An 18,108-nucleotide genomic window follows, 5' to 3' on the forward strand; every position below is an offset into this window, starting at 1 on the left:
AAGCATAAGCACATAAATTTTGCAGAAAAAGTTTAATGGTGCTATCAGATCCATGGAATCACTCAAAAAGGATTGATAAAATTGATAAGAGAGAGTTTTGGGAATAGTTAAAATCGTTTTGCTTTTAAAGAGCAAGTAATCACTAGGAGCAAGCTCAACATCCACAGGTAGAATAGCCCTAATATCTATAGTATCTTTGGAGCCAATAGAAAGTAGGCCAAATAAGATTAGTTCAATTTCTATCATATAGCTGTGCTAGTGCAATCGACTACCCCACCTCTATTTTTAAAGATATTTAGGGCAAACTCCCATACAAATCAATTATTATGGGGATGCGACTGATAACCAGTGGTGATATCATTAAAATTGTGAATTTGTTTCTTTCTCTTCTAAAATTCAGATTCAAATTTTAATTGACTAGCCCCATTCACCTTTCTATCTTGAGTTGACTAAAGACGCCTTTGATTTGATTTAATGCTTTTCTTGTATTTAAAGACAATCAAAACACATTAATTATAACCATCAAGTACAAGCAATGAATCATTTGGAATGATCTCATCCTAGAACATTGAAAAGCAATTAATAGTGGCACGTCTCAATTTTGTACACTAAAAGGAGTACTAGATTTGCATACTAGAGCCTTTCATTTATTTTCAATTTTTGGTACACATTTATGGGGGCTGACCTAGGAGAAGATGCCTTCTCATGACATAATGACAATCCTTCAAAGGTATTTTTAAATAAATTGTCAACCAAATAGATAGTAGAAAGTGTAGGGTAGATAAAGATCTATCTAGCCACCTAAAGAGTAGAATTTCACAATTATAGGGATGAATCAAAACTTAGAGGACTAGCTCGTGACCACAATTTCAACCTAGACTTATAAACTTTTCCTTTGATAAAATACATATCCAACATAGATTCTAAGATATTTCACTAATAAAGAATCACTATTTTCTAAGCATACACAATTTGGTTCTAGAATCTTCTCTATTAGCACTCATTCTCTAGTCATTGAGCTGAGTACATCCCTTCACAACATTCAATCTCCTATCTTATTATCTAAATACTCAATTATCCAATCCTAGCTCTCATATTATTTAATCTAGGTAGACTTATGCTTATGTGTATAAATTATATTGGATTGGCTTATAATAACACTAAGAAAACCTTATTTTCCCTTTCATTTATGGTGTCCGCTCTTCTAAAATACACAACTTAAACTTCTTTCTAGTGTTTTTTATTACTTTCCAGTGTTCAACTCTATGATTTCCAAGTTTACATTCTATTTTTATGACTAAATATTCTTGTGCTTCATTCATCTATCCTTTTTTTAAGGTTCGGTATTTATTTCTACCACCTATCTTTTACCCACCCTTGTATTGCCTATAGGATTTGTAATTTTCACTTACTTTTGGATTTAATTTAAATTTATTTTTTGTGATCTAGATTACATTTCCTTGTCATTCTATTGTTGTTAGGAAAGGTGTCTCAACCTTTCCTCCTAACTTTAAGAACAAAATTTATTAGTTTTCAAACTATAAAATAGAAAATAAAATTATAAGCTACAATGATTATTTTTTTTCCCAAAAAATACTTCAAGATAAATAGCCATGGGTTCCTAAACACCCACGAGAAGCGCCTCTTTGAGCTCTATACTTTAGAAAAAAGGTATGACTAGTCTTGTTAAAACAAAAGTTATGCCTTTTAGAAGTTGGGCCTACCATGCTAGAAATGTAAGAATATCTATTATTTGTTAGAGGGAGTTACACTTATTAGCCAACTTATGGCGTGCGTTATGACACATCATAAAACATCTTTGAAGATATAATGGAGCCAAAATGGAGTACCCATGTTAGTGACTATAATATGATAAACTTATGGTAGGTGGAAGGATTATGCTATTTTTATACATTGTGCTTATTTTGCTATGATGAAGTTTTCCTAGGTTACACCCTTGGATCCAATTTCAAACTCTAAATGAAGATTCTAAGACAACATGCACAACTATTTAAATGACCAATGTGCAAACAATATAGATCCAGTAGTTTCCTTTGAAAATTGAAGTGTGCTCTAATGATTTTTCCTTATTAGTCTCTTAGGTTTCTAGTTATCTATTATTAGCACATTTAATGTCTTTGAATACCAAGAAATAGCAACATATTGCACAAATGTGTGTTATGTTAGCTCATAACAATTAATAGGAAGGGGTGCGAGAGTTAAATTCTTAATTTGAGGTTTAATTCCATTCACCATGGGATCAATCCCAAGCCCCACAAAAAAGAACTTGGGTAGTGATGCAATACTAATGAGGTAGGGAGTAAATGTATTAGTTGAGTGTGAATTGTGTTCAATAAATGAGGAGTAAATGCCAAATATATGAAAAATTAGTGTAAACCAAAGTAAATGATGATGGATACAGATTGAAGTATGAACTAAATCAAACATAAAAGTGTGTCACTTGTCAATATGTAATTTGCATTAAAGAGGTTCAATCAAGGTGGGCACAAAACTAAATGAGAAATCAAAAATTTATGTAAATTTTAACCTATACCATTTCCCATTTAGTTTTGTGCCCACCTTGATAGAACATCTTTAATGCAATTACATAGCAACAAGTGGCACACTCTTGTCTAAGATTTGGCCTGACAAGTGAAACAATTTTGTGTGTGTGCATGCATGCATGTATAAATATGTACACATAGGCATTTGAGGTGATGGTTGCAAAAACATTTTTGTGAATGATTTCATCATGACCATGTGTTGCCATTGTAATTATGCCTTTCAACTTAATAATCTATTTATACTTGACAAACTAATGAAAATATTTATTTGCTTACTATTGTTGTCACTTTTTTGTTCATCTTTGTCATGTTTCTTTTGGTATATCAATTTGAACTTCATTGACAAGCTCCAAGTTTTCCTTGTTTTCATTCATTACATTTTAAAAATCTTGTTGGTATTTTTTTTTTTATGAATAAGTGTCATCTTATCTTAATTTATAAAAGTAGTATACACTAATTCACAACAAAAGTGGGTGGCATGACATCACACCTCAAAAAGTCTAAGCAAGAGGAGCGCTTACACAAAATAACATAAAAGACTCAAACCATTATGCAACATGCATTATTTTAGTGGGGGGAGGCATATATCTATTACGATAACTCCCCCAACCATCTAAGAGCTCTTGGCCATTAGGAATAGAATCTCACACTAAGATGGTACTTTCATCTTCTTTTATTTATAATTTTCAATAGAATCATTTCAAAAAGGGAAAATGGCAAGATAGCCACAACAATATATCATTGTGAAGTTACCTTAAAGCACCCTTGTCATGAGATTGAGAAGCAATAGACTAGCCATGTTCCTAATGGGATTAGCCACAAACTCTATGCTAAGAAGAGTTGTGTGATTCATGAGAACCATGTGATAGATGTCTATACTAGTGTTGTTGTTTTATCCATGTCTACATCTTTGTGGAGGGGAAGGTGGCACAAAAACATTACTACAAGGAGAAATGGATCAACGTTTAATAAAAGTCTATAAATGTGCAACTTCTAGGACAATTTTATTTGCTTACACATGAATTGTAGCAACACATTAGAACAAATTATGACTTTAGAATACAAAGAAGAATGAGAGTTCAAAGAAATTTTAGAAAATAGAGTTGAGTTCCTATCTTTTCAAACGCTAAATTAAATCTTCATTTTATAACCATTATAAATGTGTTAGAATTAATAAGCTAGTAGAAAAGATTAGGCTTAAAGGGCTCAAAAAAATAATGAATCCAAATCCAAACATCTTGAGCCTATAAGAAAAACCAAAAAATAATTAAGAGTTTTTAGATGACCACAAAAAGAACAATAGGGATTACAAATAACTAGGTGGATCAAACGATATCTATGAAAACACCCTATTAGAGAAGACACCAAGCAAAATGAACAAGCTTGGTTTCCAAATGGCTAACCACGTTATATAATCTATGTTGCTAGTGAATAGCAATGGACGAAAGACCCCATCTATTATTGAGCTTCGGAGCCATTGACAGATGCGAATAGAGTGGTGAATAGCCTTTACAAGGCTTGTAATTGTAAAAATGGGTATTAGGAGACAATTCCAATCCATCTGTGCCAAAGCCTAGTGCATCTAATTCTAATCTTGTGAAGCATCTTAGAAGAAACAAACTCTACAATTGTAATTTTTTTTCTTTCATGCTATGTATAACTATTTCTCAATAATCCCATTCATTTGTTTTGTTTATTGCAGATATTGCAATGAGGACATAATAAAAAATCATCTCCTTTTTTTTTTGTTAACTACCCGCGACTCTAGCCACTAATCCCCTGAGGATGCACAAAGTCCTCGCAAGCCCCATGCATCGGGTTAACCCGGGAGGAGAATCGAACCCATAACCAATGGGGAGAAAACCCACAGCCCAAGCCAACTCTCCTACCCGTCCGAGCAATAAAAATCATCTCCTTCTTTGTAGTTGGAAATCTTGTTGGAGGAATTGAGAAGACTTTTGTCTATGCAACATTCGTAAAGCACCTTTGACCTTATTTATTAATTAATAAAAAATTAGAATACAATGAATTTTTTATTTTTGATTAATTAATAATCACGGTCAAAGATCCATAATGTATGTTGTATAGACAAACATAGAAATCATATAAATGAGTACAAGTGCTAGTTGTTTCTAATTCTTAACATGTTAGTTATAAATATTTACTTGAATGTATTTTTTATTAATCTCTTCAATGATATACATTGTACAGTATGCAGTTTGCTTTCAAGGTAAGCTTTGTTACTGCAGTTCATCCTAAAGATAAGCTTTCTTACTGCAGTTTACCCTAAAGATAAGCCCTGTTACGTATCTACCGTTGAGATAAACGAAAAAAATCATAGTCAAAGCATGGCTTGTCATACATTTTATAACTTAGTTATCCATTGAAGGATGCTTGCAAGCATGAAGTTTTTTATGTTTCATCTAGCATATTAATACTCTAAGTAGCATTAATCAGTGAACTACACCATATTTAAAAATAATTATTGTTAAGAAGCTTTCAGAGTTGAATAGAATGGGTAATGTACCTCACAATCTCATAAATGAATGGAAAAGATTGGTGTGGAAACTAATATAGCGCACTCATCTTCTTTTCTGTATTGTTCTCTTAAGTATTTTTCTTCAAAACTGATACAAAATTTCTTTACCATGGTATTGTACATTGTAATAATGTGTTGGCAGGATGTTTTCTAAAGAGACTGGTATTACATGTCTTGGTAAATCCAAAAACCTGCAACCATCAGGTTTATGCCGATCAAGTTGTCACTGTTACTAAATTTTTACACATGTTTAAATTTAGTTAAGAAGCAAAATGCTAACAAAATTTTCAGAATTATTTTTATTTTCTTGCTTTATATTTTCATGTAAATTAATTTTAGCTATGATAGCATTATAAATCATCGCTGAACATTAATATTCTAGAAAAGCAAGTTGAAATGACTAAGTCTTGAGGACTTAGTTAAAGACTTAAATGAAGAAATGACTAAGTCTTAAAGACTTAGTTATCAAGTAAGTGTTGAGAGCTATTTTGGGGGAAAGAAGACTTTTTCTTCGCAAAACTTTAGGAACTCGGATTTGGACTTTTTCCAGGTTGTTGAGGGCCTTTTATGAGCATTTTGAGTGTTTTAAGGGAGGTTTTAATGAGTTGTCCAATTGTTTATGACTGGGAAGGCCTTTTTCATTCCACACATGGATTTTTGGAGCATTTCTAGTGCCTGAAAAATAGGCTTTTCAGTTGAATCCGACCCAAGGATTCAGTTCCTATTTTCATGCATTTCTTTGAGAGAAAAGCATAAATATTGTAATCACTTTTTTTGGAAGGGCTCAGTTTTGATTATGCAGAGAAGGCTCTTGTGACAACATTTTGTCCTTAGCATATTTTCTTGTATATTTTTTGTAACTCAATCCTGGAGACTGAATATATGATGACAACATCTTTTGGAGCAAGGTTTTATTAAGTTTTTTCAAGCCTTCTTTTATTTTTGTATCTTTGTGTTCATAGCATGGTTGATAGAGGTAACCAGTGAATTGTATTATTCCTTGTTATTTTGTCTCATCATGAGCCTAGTTATAGAAGTGTATTTTGTTTGCAGGTTGCAGTTTGTGTCCACAAGTACACAGAGCTTTTGTGTGAAAAATATATTTTCCTTGATTGCTCAGTTTAGGACCTTTTTGTGAAACATTTATGTAGACCTATATAGAACATAAGTGTTTACCCACTGAAATAGAGTTTTGCAATTAGAGACCTGTCATTATCATTTTAGTTTCCCTCAAAGTTTGGTGAATCACCTACTTACTTAGTTTATTTTCTTTTTCTCTTCCCTTTTCCTACCAAGTTTTCAGTTGTTAGAAGAGCAAATAGGCGATTAATCAAATAGGAACCGGCCTAGAATCCGGAGGTCTCATTTCAATTGATGCATTTCCCACACATAAAGATGAGTTCCAACGTTATGCAAAGTTGTTGAGCTCATTAGTTCAACAGGGTGCAAATTTTAAGCATTAACAGTTTTGGCATGCCCGGTGGGACTCGAAAGAAGTCTAGTTTTGAATTTTATGTTGAATTGATATGCTATCAGTATAAAAACAGACATGTTAGAGGTTATTTTGAAGTATATATGGCGACTCTATAGTGAAAGATCAGTAGTTTCAGTATTGTAGAAGTTTTTTATGAGAAAGATTGAGACAAGAAGCTCAAAAACATTTGAATATCTGCAGTTGTCTTCACCCAAGAGGAGAGGCAGAACTCTTAAAAGAACTCCTCGTACTAAGAGAGTTCAAACATCACCAACAAAGGTCTACAGAGGGAGAGAAAGGCCTGAGTAAGATCAATATTTTGTAAGGTGTTCAACTTCACCAACTGTAAGAACAGAGCATTCCAGTTTGTTTGAGCCTTTTACTTCTCTAGTAGGTGGTATTTTTGCTTCATCTAGTGTTTCATATTCAACAGCAAGTACTACTGTAGCAAGTTCTAGTGCTTCATCATCAGTTTTAGCAAGTGGTAGTTTAGTTTCAGCAAGTACATCTGTACAATTTGGCAATATGACTGTACCAAGAGCTTTTGGTTGTGTACCATTCACTCAAGATAGTCCTTTAAATCTTGCACAGCGTGATGATTTCCCAATTGTTGCATTGAGAGGTTTACCTGAATTCACAGGGGAAGGTCAAATTTCAGCCACTGAACATATTAGAGATATAGCTGCTATATGTGATGTACATGATATCACTATTGACAATGTAGTTGTGAGGCTACTAGCTGCTTCCCTGAAATGCAAGGCATTGGAGTGGTATAGAAAATTGCCTTTGGCTTCAATAGCAAATTGGGATCAACTGGGTGATGAATTGGTTAAGGCTTTTGAGGATAAATATGATAATTTATCTTTAGTAGAGCAGTTAACTACCATTAAAAGGGCCCCTCAAGAGACCTTGACTGATTTTAACATAGATTCCAAAGAACTTTAAATAGGGTCCCAGCCAATGTTAAGTTTTCTCCTAATCATGCATTTTTATATTACCTGAAAAGTTTAAACAACGACATCTCTGTAATGATACAGTCTATGGGAGGGAATTCTTTGCCTTTAGCATATAGCATAGCTATAAACGCTAAAAATTGTTTAATTCAAGTTGGGAAAATTGCACCCAGACCTCCAATGCCCTTTTCCCCAAATATACAACCTAATATGCCACTTCATATACCCCCTTTTACTCCCTTGCCTATTGTTCCAGCCATGCCTACTGCTGTAAATCAAAATTCAGTAGTTGTGCCTTCTGGTGAACTGTAAGAGATTAAAAGTAGTCAACAAAAAATAGAAAGTATCCTGCAGACCCTTGGTAATGAGCTGACTAGCATTAAAAAATAATACCAAGGGGCAAAGCTAGCTTTTCAATAGCAGAAGGTTTCAATCAACAATATCAGCAAAATAGACCGTCATATCAGAGTAATTTCCAAGGTGGGAGACAAAATGTCAATCAAAGGCCTTTTCAATCTTATAATCCAGCACCCCTAAATACTGTGAACCCGGTAAGAGACCTTGTACCAGAGAAAAACAACTTAATATCAAAGGTTGATTGGTGTTATCCCTATAATCAATCGCATAACCATGCTTCATGCTCAAATGGGATAGTGAATCAAGTGCTCATGGTCCAAAATGCAGCGAGTTCACAACTAGATGCATCTTCTGGTGCATCTGAGCAACAACAGGATATACATACTACTGAGATTGCATTCCTTAATTGGCAAGGAGAGGAATTTTGTGGTGTGAATGGTGATTCGGCAATTGCAACCTATACCCGAGCAAAGAAAAGGGCTCTTGAAACGGAACAAACAATAGACAAAGGTAAAGGTCCTACAGTTGCAGAATCATCACACACACAAGTTCCTATTATTCTAAAAAGATCCTCTACAATCCCAGCTAAAGAGCAGCCTCAGAAGGATGCAGATCCGACAGTTGCAAAAATACATCAGAAGGTACATTCGGTTGTACCCTTCAACATTGTGGACAACATGAAGAAAATGAATGTCAATATGACCATGTGGGATTCCCTAGCTATTCCGGGTCAAACTGATGTATTGAGGAAAGCAATATCTGAAGAGTTAAATTCTAAGGTGAGTGTTGATAATGCTGGTAAATCAACTATTTTAACTAATGTTGTTGTTCAAAATAACTCAAAAGAAGCCAACAACAAGGAAAAATCTGCTCTCCAAGGTAAGAACGTGAAACCACCTCTGTTTTACGTTTCTCTTATCATTGGGAACAATTTGGTACATAATTGTATGGTAGATAGTGGGGCTACGTGCTTTGTTATGCCTAAGAAAATAGCAGATCAATTAGGCTAGAAATATGAACATTTAGAGAAAGGAGTGTTACAACTGGATGGTTCAGCTGTTAATACAGTGGGTCTAATTAAGGATGCAACTTTAACCCTTCATGCCCGTCCTAACTTCTCTGTTCCCCGGGACATATATGTAATAGATTTGCCTCCCTACTTTGCCTTATGTCTGTCAAGAGAATATATTGCCAAAATAGGAGGTTATCTTTCGTCGGATTGGTCTCATATGTTGTTCCGCACTAGATATGGCACCAAAGTGACTATTAAATCTGAAATACTGTCAAAAGATCACATTGAACCCTATACGCCAAGTGTTGTTAATGCAAATTGTCTAGTGTTTGAACAAGATGAAGGTGCGGTTGTTTCAGAATCCAAAGCTCAGGTTAATGAAATTCCAGATATTCTGTTAGATGAATGGGCAGCAGAAAATGCCTTACATAATGAAGCTAGTGTCCTTGTAGATGCTGGATTTGGAAATTACATGTTTCAAGAGGCTGGTTTGGTAATGCCAAATCTGGTAAAAAGGGAAGAAATTGTTTGTGAACAGCAGAATAATGTCTGGGAGATGTTTTTCAATGGTTCAAGGAATAAACATGGTGCTGGAGGTGGCGCAATGCTGATTTCACCTAAGTGTGAGAAATATTATGCAGCTTTCCGTTTTAGTTTTGCATGCACTAATAACACAACAGAGTACGAAGGTCTGATCCAAGGCCTAGAATGGGCTAGGAAGTGTGGAATTAAGCAGTTGAAAGTGTATGGTGATAGTGAGCTGATAGTTAATCAAGTTAGAGGACTGAATGTAGTTAAAAATGATGCATTGAAAGCATATAAACACGGAGTTTGGGATTCAATAGAAAATTTCAATGCATTCAACATTATTGCCATACCGAGGAGTAAAAACCAGCATGTTGATCGCTTAGCTGTTGTTGGAGCACAGTTTGAAATTCCTGATAGCATAAAGAAGAGTTATGACCAGCAACATATTAAGGTCATTACCAGACCTTCTATACCTGATAATAATGTCAATTGGCAGGTGTTCAAAAGTGACAAACAGATCTTACAATTTCTTCTAGAAGAAGATGTGTTTGTTGTTTCCAATCAGGATAGAATCTAGCAAAAATATGAAGATCAAATTATTCAATTAAAGACAAATAAGCTGCCAAAAGGATTGGTTACCTTGGAATCAATTTCTAATTCTGATGATCAAGCAAAGAAGAACAAAACCAGCTTGCAAGTTCTGCAAGAACATTACAAAAATTTGAAGGTTGCACCCGGAAAGAGCCTAAAATTTGGTAAGGTGAGTACTCTATCTGAAAAGCAGTCTTATGTTTAGCTGTTTCAAGAATTTGCAGATATATTTGCTTGGGAATATGGTGATTTAAAAGGGTTTGACCCTGAACTAGCACAACACACCATAGAGTTAGAACCCAATGCAAATCCCGTGAGAGAAAAACAGAGACCAGTTAACCCCAAACTAGAACCTTTAATGCAGAAAGAGGTTTTTAGGCTGATAGAGAGTGGAATTATTTATCCCATCAAGCATACTAGTTGGGTGTCCAACCTTGTCCTTGTTAGAAAGAAAAATGGAGAGTTGCGTCTTTGTGTTGATTTCAGGGATGTGAATAGGGCTTCCTTGAAAGATAGGCATCCCCTTCCTTCTATGGAGCAAATACTTCAGTGTGTTGCTGGTTCAGAACGCTTTTCACTTCTAGATGGTTATTCAGGGTATAACCAAATTCTGGTCAAGCAAGAGGATCAATACAAAACCGCTTTTACCACTAAGTGGGGTACAATGGCATACAAAAGAATGCCTTTTGGGTTGTCCAATGCAGGGGCAACATTCGAAAAAGCTATGGATCTGGCTTTTAGCAATTTAATACATAAATTTGTCTTGGTTTATCTTGATGATATCGCAGTCTACTCTAAGAAGGCAGCAGATCACCTTGGTCATCTCAAACAGATTTTTTAGCATTGTAGAGAGTTTGGTGTCTCACTGAACCCCAAAAAATGTGTGTTTGTTGTTCACGAAGGTAAGTTGTTGGGTTATATTGTTTCCAAGCAAGGAGTCACAGTGGATCCGGAAAGGATAGTAGCAATCCTAGAGTTACCTCTGCCACATCATAAGAAAGCGTTGCAGTCTTTTATTGGAAGGATTAATTTTGTTAGCCGTTTTTTGCATAGTATTGCAGATTTATTGAAGCCCTTGACAACCATGCTCAAGAAGAATATTATGTTCAGCTGGACTAAAGAAGCAAAGAGCAATTTTCAATCTATTAAGGAAGCCTTAGCAGTAGCTCCTACTTTAGTGAATCCTAATTTGAGCAAGGATTTCATTTTGTATGCATATGGTGGATTTGAAGCCATCTCCGCAATATTGGTCCAACAAAATGCGGAAGGATTGGAACAACCAATCGCGTTTTTCAGCAAAAGCTTAGAGGATTATGAGCAGAGGTACAGTTTTGTTGAAAAACATGTCCTCGCTATTGTTAAAAGCCTCAAGAAATTTCGACACTTGTTGTCCCACAATAAAATACTTTTAAAAGTTGCTCACCCAAGTGTCAAGGAGTTTCTACTTAGCAAAGATTTAAATGAAAAACAGGCTGGTTGGATAACACAGGTCATGGAGTATGACGTGGATATCCAAGTGACCAAATTGGTTAGGGGAAAGGGCTTGTGTGAGCAGATTGTTGCTAATGAAGATTTTGATAGTGAACAAGAAGTAGAAACAACTTTGATGTTTAATGTACCAGCTGATGATGACAAGGCAACAAGTTGGTTGCAGAATATGGTTGACTTTTTGAAAACCAGCGAGTGTCCGACAAATTTGGACAAGGCAAAAAGGAGGTACTATAGGTTGCAATCCATCCCGTTTGTCTTAGTTAATGAGGTGTTGTATAGAAAGGATCACAGTGGTGTCCTTCTTCGGTGTATTGATTCAAATCAGATTGCAGAAGTTTTGCATGAGTTCCATGATGGTCATTCAGGAGGTCATTTCTCTCCTAGGACTACTGCATATAAAATTTTAAGGGCTGGTTATTATTGGCCCGATATTTTTAAAGATAGTCATACATATGTTAGAAAGTGTGTGAAATGTGCCATGTTTGCAGGAAAAGAAAGGTTGTCGGCATTACCTTTGCAGACAGTTAAAACAGAACAGCCTTTGAATAGATGGGGTGTTGACTTCATTGGTCCTATCAACCCTCCATCTAGTGCGGGACATAAATGGATAATCACAACAACTGATTATTTCACTCGCTGGATAGAAGCAACAACACTAAAGGATGCAAATGAAACTGTTGTTGTGAACTTTTATGATGATATTATTAATAGATTTGGAGTTCCTAATTCCATAATCTCTGATAATGCACTTGCTTTTGTTGGATTAAGAGTGACTAATTGGGTGGTCAAGCATGGAATATATCTCAGTACTAGTTCAAACTACTATCCTCAGGGTAATGGACTAGCAGAGTCCACAAACAAGAACCTGATCAGAATTATAAAAAGGACTCTGCAGGAGAATCAACGTGAGTGGCACTCTAAATTGAAGGCTGCCCTGTGGGTGGATAGAATAACTCCAAAGCAGATCATTGGGAATTCACCTTATATGCTCGTCTATGGGAAAGAAGCTCGGTTGTCCATTACAACAGAGCTGCCATCGCTTGATCTTGCTAGCCAGTTGATTTTATTTGAAGAAGGAGATCTTATGCAGGTGCGTTATGCTCAGTTAATGGAGTTGGAAGAAAGCAGAAACAAGGCAATGCAAACTATGGAGTTTCGGCAGATGCAAGTCAAGAAAAGCTTTGACAAAAAAGTGAAATTAAGAAATTTTAATGTGGGGGACATTGTACTCAAGTGGGATGAGCTTAAGAGCAGACCGGGCAAGCATACTAAATTTGACTCATTTTGGGGAGGCCCGTTTGTGATAACAGAGTGCAAGGAGCACAATACTTTCCAGCTGTCAACACTTGAAGGAGAAAGCTTGCCGATACCAGTCAATGGTATCCACCTCAAACCTTGTTTTGAGATATGTCCTACTTTGTAAATGCTAGATTAGTTATTGAATAAAGTGTTGTTGCACTATTTGTTTTTGAATTTTCTTTTTCCTAAGTGTTGTTGCACAGTGAGAGTTAGTTTTCAGCAGTATACGCTCCTAACAACAATTCATATGCACTAGGATAGCTACATATCAAAATTCTACACCACATGTGCAGGAGATAAACTCAAACAACCATACATGATGTACAATCTCCACATATAGTTACCCTAGTGCATACAAGCCTGCTGTTATTAGTGTTCTTGTTGTGTAGTCTTTCAATTAGTCAGTTTTCCAGTTTTCCCTAAGTGGTTTTCAAATCACAAGTTTTTGTTTCAGAGTCTCCAAATTTCAAATTGTTGTTTCAAGAGTTGAGTTTCATGTATAACAGATCCATATGAAGTCATCATTTGATTGCACACCTATCACTCATGATAGGGGAGCTGATATTATCCACTAACATCAGCCATAAATCTGCATTCAACTGATATCATAAACTGATATATTTCAGCCATGGCTTTCAAAAACGTTTCTCAGTGATCCTTATGCCCAATGAACTGTAAAAGGCTATTGATTTTCCCTATGTCTAGCAGGCAGACAATCAGCAAATGTTGCCAAAATTGTTACTAAATTTTTACACATATTTAAATTTAGTTAAGAAGCAAAATGCTAACAAAATTTCCAGAATTACTTTTATTTTCTTGCTTTATATTTTCATGTAAATTAATTTTAGCTATGATAGCATTATAAATCATAGCTGAACATTAATATTCAAGAAAAGCAAGTTGAAATGACTAAGTCTTGCGGACTTAGTTAAAGACTTAAATGAAGAAATGACCAAGTCTTAAAGACTTAGTTATCAAGTAAGTGTTGAGAGCTATTTTTTGGGAAAGAAGACTTTTTCTTCGCAAAACTTTAGAAACTCGGGTTTGGACTTTTTCTAGGTTGTTGAGGGCCTTTTATGAGCATTTTGAGTGTTTTAAGGGAGGTTTTGATGAGTTGTCTAGTTGTTTATGACTCGGAAGGACTTTTTCATTCCACACATGGCTTTTTGGAGCATTTCTAGTGCCTGAAAAATAGGCTTTTCAGTTGAATCCGACCCAAGGATTCAATTCCTATTTTCATGCATTTCTTTGAGAGAAAAGCATAACTATTGTAATCACTTTTTTTGGAAGGGCTCAGTTCTGAGAGAAAGCTCTTGTGACAACATTTTGTCCTTAGCATGTTTTCTTGTATATTTTCTATAACTCAATCCTAGAGACTGAATATATGATGACAACATCTTTTGGAGAAAGGTTTTATTAAGTTTTTTCAAGCCTTCTTTTCTTTCTGTATCTTTGTGTTCATAGCATGATTGATAGAGGTAACCAGTGAATTGTATTATTCCTTGTTATTTTGTCTCATCATGAGCCTAGTTGCAGAAGTGTATTTTGTTTGCAGGTTGCAGTTTGTGTCCACAAGTACACAGAGCTTTTATGTGAAAAATATATTTTCCTTGATTGCTCAGTTTAGGACCTTTCTGTGAAACATTTATGCAGGCCTATATAGAACAAAAGTGTTTACCCACTGAAATAGAGTTTTGCAATTATAGACCTCTCATTATCATTTTCATTTCCCTCAAAGTTTGGTGAATCACCTAGTTACTTAGTTTATTTTCTTTTTCTCTTCCCTTTTCCTACCAAGTGTTTTCAGTTGTTAGAAGAGCAAATAGGCGATTAATCAAATAGGAACCGGCCTAGAATCCGGAGGTCTCATTTCAATTGATGCATTTCCCACACGCAGAGATGAGTTCCAATGTTATGCAAAGTTGTTAAACTCATTAGTTCAACAGGGTGCAAATTTTAATCATTAACAGTAACAATGGACATAACCTTGCAAGCTCTCATAGAGAAGTTATCATAAGCAGCTTATACTTTAACCAAATTTCTGCACTCTTATTTCTGTTTTTTCTCCTGTAGCAAGTTGCTTAGATTTCTTTCTTCCAATGTCTCTACATTTCCCTGATTTTCTTCTTCTTCTTCAAAAGGAGAATAGCAACACTCGTGAAGTAGAAGCAAATTCCTAGCATCAAGCAGATCTCTGCAATATTTCCAGCTACGAGGATATCTAAGCAATTAGCATGTTCTCTTTCCATTCCTAAAAAATTTGCTTTATAAATAATTAGATCAGTAACATGCTTTGATCTTGTTCTATGCGAGTTAATTGTGTAGCTCACAACTATATCATCATCGAGAAAATTTTAATGGGTAATTCCATCATCACCAATAATCCCTACAAGAGCAGTTCCCATCTCTGAAATGATGAAAACGGTATGAGTCCCTAACAACAATTTCACGATTGACAAGCTTCGAGATGAACTTGGTCGCAGCATGACAGTCACCACAAACACGAAGATTCTTATTGACACGGATTGTTGTTCCAGGCAATGTGTTTATCAGCCCAAAAGCAATGGCCAGCTTCTCACTATGCCCACATAAGATGTATTCCTTCTCTTCCTCATCCACATTGTGAAATACAAAGCTAGTGTCTGGAACAAAACCAGCTGCCTTCATCTGCCTAGACAATGTTTCCAACATGGCATAGATCTCTGCTGATTGAGGATGTGATTTGTCTTCTACCTGAAAAGTATGAACCTTATTACCCATCTCAATCCAGCTGCATCCTGGGCTTTTTTTCAATCCCTTTTGTTTCATAATTGCTCTTACATTTTCTGCATCTTCCCACCTGCCAGCTTCAGCATACATGTTTGATAGCAATACATAAAAACCTACATTATCTGGCTCCAACTCAAGGAATTTTTCTGCCACATATTCTCCCAAAATTATGTTGTGATTTACTCTGCATGCAGCAAGCAAGGTTCCCCATACATTCTTTCCAGGTTTAAAGGGCATATTTTTCACAAAATCCCATGCTTCATCTAAGAGCCCTGCACGGCCAAGAAGATCAACCATACATGCACAGTGCTTCTCGTGAAGCAGACTAGGATACTGCTGATTGATAGAATCAAATAACTTCCAACCTTCATGTACAAGTCCCGCATGGCTGCAGGCAGTTAAAATAGCAGTGAAGGTAATCTCATTTGGGTTTATTCCTGAATGTTGCATTTGATTATAGAGTTTGAGTGCCGCTTCACCATGACCATGCATACCATAGCCTGCAATCATTGCGGTCCAAGATCCAACGTCTCTGTCAGGCATTTTGTCAAACACATGCCTTGCAAACTTTAAAGTACCACATTTAGCATACATGTCTATGAGACCATTGGAAGCAAAAACGTTAAACTCAAATGCATTTTTTAATATACAACTGTGTATTTCCTTGCCCTGCTTCAGGAAACCTAAACGGGCAAAGGCTGGAAGAACACTAATAATAGCAATTGAATTGAGTTTAATCCCTGCATGTTGCATTACACTAAAGAGTTCCACTGCTTCATTGACATACTCATTCTGGGCATAACCTGCAATCATCCCATTCCACGAAACCACATTTCTATTAGGCATGTTGTCAAACACATAACGTGCATCATATACTTCCCCACATTTAGCATACATATCCACAAGAGCACTCCCGGCAAAGACATCCTCCTCAAATCCCTTCTTCACCATATAACAGTGAATCCCTTTACCGCATTGTAGAGATCTTAATTGGCCACAAACTGGGAGAATGGTTGTCGCAGTTAACGAATTGGGTTCAACACCTTCCACCTGCATTTGGCGAAAAAGCTTCAATGACTCATCCATCAGCTGCCGCTGCGCATAACCTGTAATCATACTAGTCCAGGAAACCACATTCCTGTGAGACATTTTGTCAAACACTTGGCGTGCATCCTTAATATCGCCACATTTGCCGTACATATCTATAAGACTATTTGCAACAAAAGCATTAGAAGCAAAGCCAAACCTAATTACAGCATTATGTACCTCGATTCCCTGCTTCAAATTCGAAATTTCCGTGCATGCCTTCAGAATAAAAGGGAACGTAAAATTGTCTCCAGGTACACCTTCCTTTTCCATTTGTTGAAACAGCTCGATAGCTTCGTGACAGAATCCGTGCTTGACATATCCTCTAATCATGGCATTGCAAGAGTAAGGATTTAACTTTGGTATGCTCTGAAAAGCTATCTGAGCTTCCCTGAAGCATCCCCACATGGCATACAAGTTAACAAGCTTGGTAGCTAAAATCGAAGATTGTTCTGTAGCTGTTACAAGCATCTGAGCATGGAATTGCTTGCCTTCTGCCAGACTTCTGGTATTGGCACACTCCTGCAGGAAAGAAGCGCAGATGTCATGATCCATTGAAAATGATGTTTCGTGCACACCCACTTGTGTTTTTAACATGGGTTCTTGATTAGATGAGAAGGAACATTTGTTAAAAAGCCTAAAAACCCTGGAACGTTCTTGTAATGCCATGCCATGAAAGGAAGCCATGTAAGAGACTGAAGATAGCTCGCTCTCAAAATGGGTTGTTTACAGCCAAAATTTTGCATCTAGGGAATACATTCAATGAAACCCAAGCGTCACGAGGTTGGCCAGGGATTCAAATCTTAGTGCAGCCTTTAATTTTACCTTTCAATATGTTTTAACGCTATTTTTTGTTTGTGCCTTTGAAGCTCAATTTAATCACATGAATTAGCTGTTTTAGTGCACTTATTAACTCTCCTTTTTTTTTAATCCCAAATCCTTCAATTTAGAACATCCTCTGACAAATTTAATACTCAACAACTTACTGTTTAGATTACATGCATGATAGTGTCTCTTGATTTGATCATTATATAGTCATATTAACTCCTCTATTTTTTTTTTATCGCAAATCTTTCTGTAGACCCTAAACCCTAATATTTAATTATCTAAGCCTAATTCTTCTATTAATTGAATAAATCTTTATTTATTTAATTAATTCATTTATCTTCTTCTAACCTTATTTCTCATTTAAATAAATACCTTTATTTATTTAAATTATCATTTTTCTAAATTAAATAAATATCTTATTTATTTAATTGATCCCACTTCTTCTATTAATTAAATGAATCTTTATTTATTTAATTAGTTCATTAGCCTTTTCTACCCATGACACATGTCATTCATCTCTTAATTCATACACTACCTACCCTCTCATTATTTTCTTATTTTCTTTACCTACCCTCTAATCATAGCCGACCATTTATCTTTTACACCTCTCAATCTTA

At 35.7% G+C, this 18,108-nt stretch overlaps 1 protein-coding gene across 2 annotated transcripts; it reads right to left on the reverse strand.

Annotated features, from left to right (window-relative positions):
- Positions 1-14,659: 14,659 nt before the first annotated feature.
- On the reverse strand, positions 14,660-17,489 carry LOC131040112 (putative pentatricopeptide repeat-containing protein At3g23330). 2 transcript variants are annotated; one of them, XM_057972972.2, is made up of 2 exons: positions 16,844-16,994; positions 14,660-16,683 (listed from the first exon to the last, which is right to left on the reverse strand). In XM_057972972.2, exons 1-2 carry the CDS (start codon positions 16,878-16,880, stop codon positions 15,182-15,184), a joined length of 1,539 nt encoding a protein of 512 aa, XP_057828955.1. In that variant the 5' UTR covers positions 16,881-16,994; the 3' UTR covers positions 14,660-15,181. The 2 variants fall into 2 exon arrangements, with proteins under 2 accessions (XP_057828955.1, XP_057828954.1); XM_057972971.2 differs by having other exon boundaries at positions 14,660-17,489.
- Positions 17,490-18,108: the final 619 nt, after the last annotated feature.

This window comes from Cryptomeria japonica, chromosome 11, assembly GCF_030272615.1.
Source record: "Cryptomeria japonica chromosome 11, Sugi_1.0, whole genome shotgun sequence".
Taxonomy (NCBI): Eukaryota; Viridiplantae; Streptophyta; class Pinopsida; order Cupressales; family Cupressaceae; genus Cryptomeria; species Cryptomeria japonica.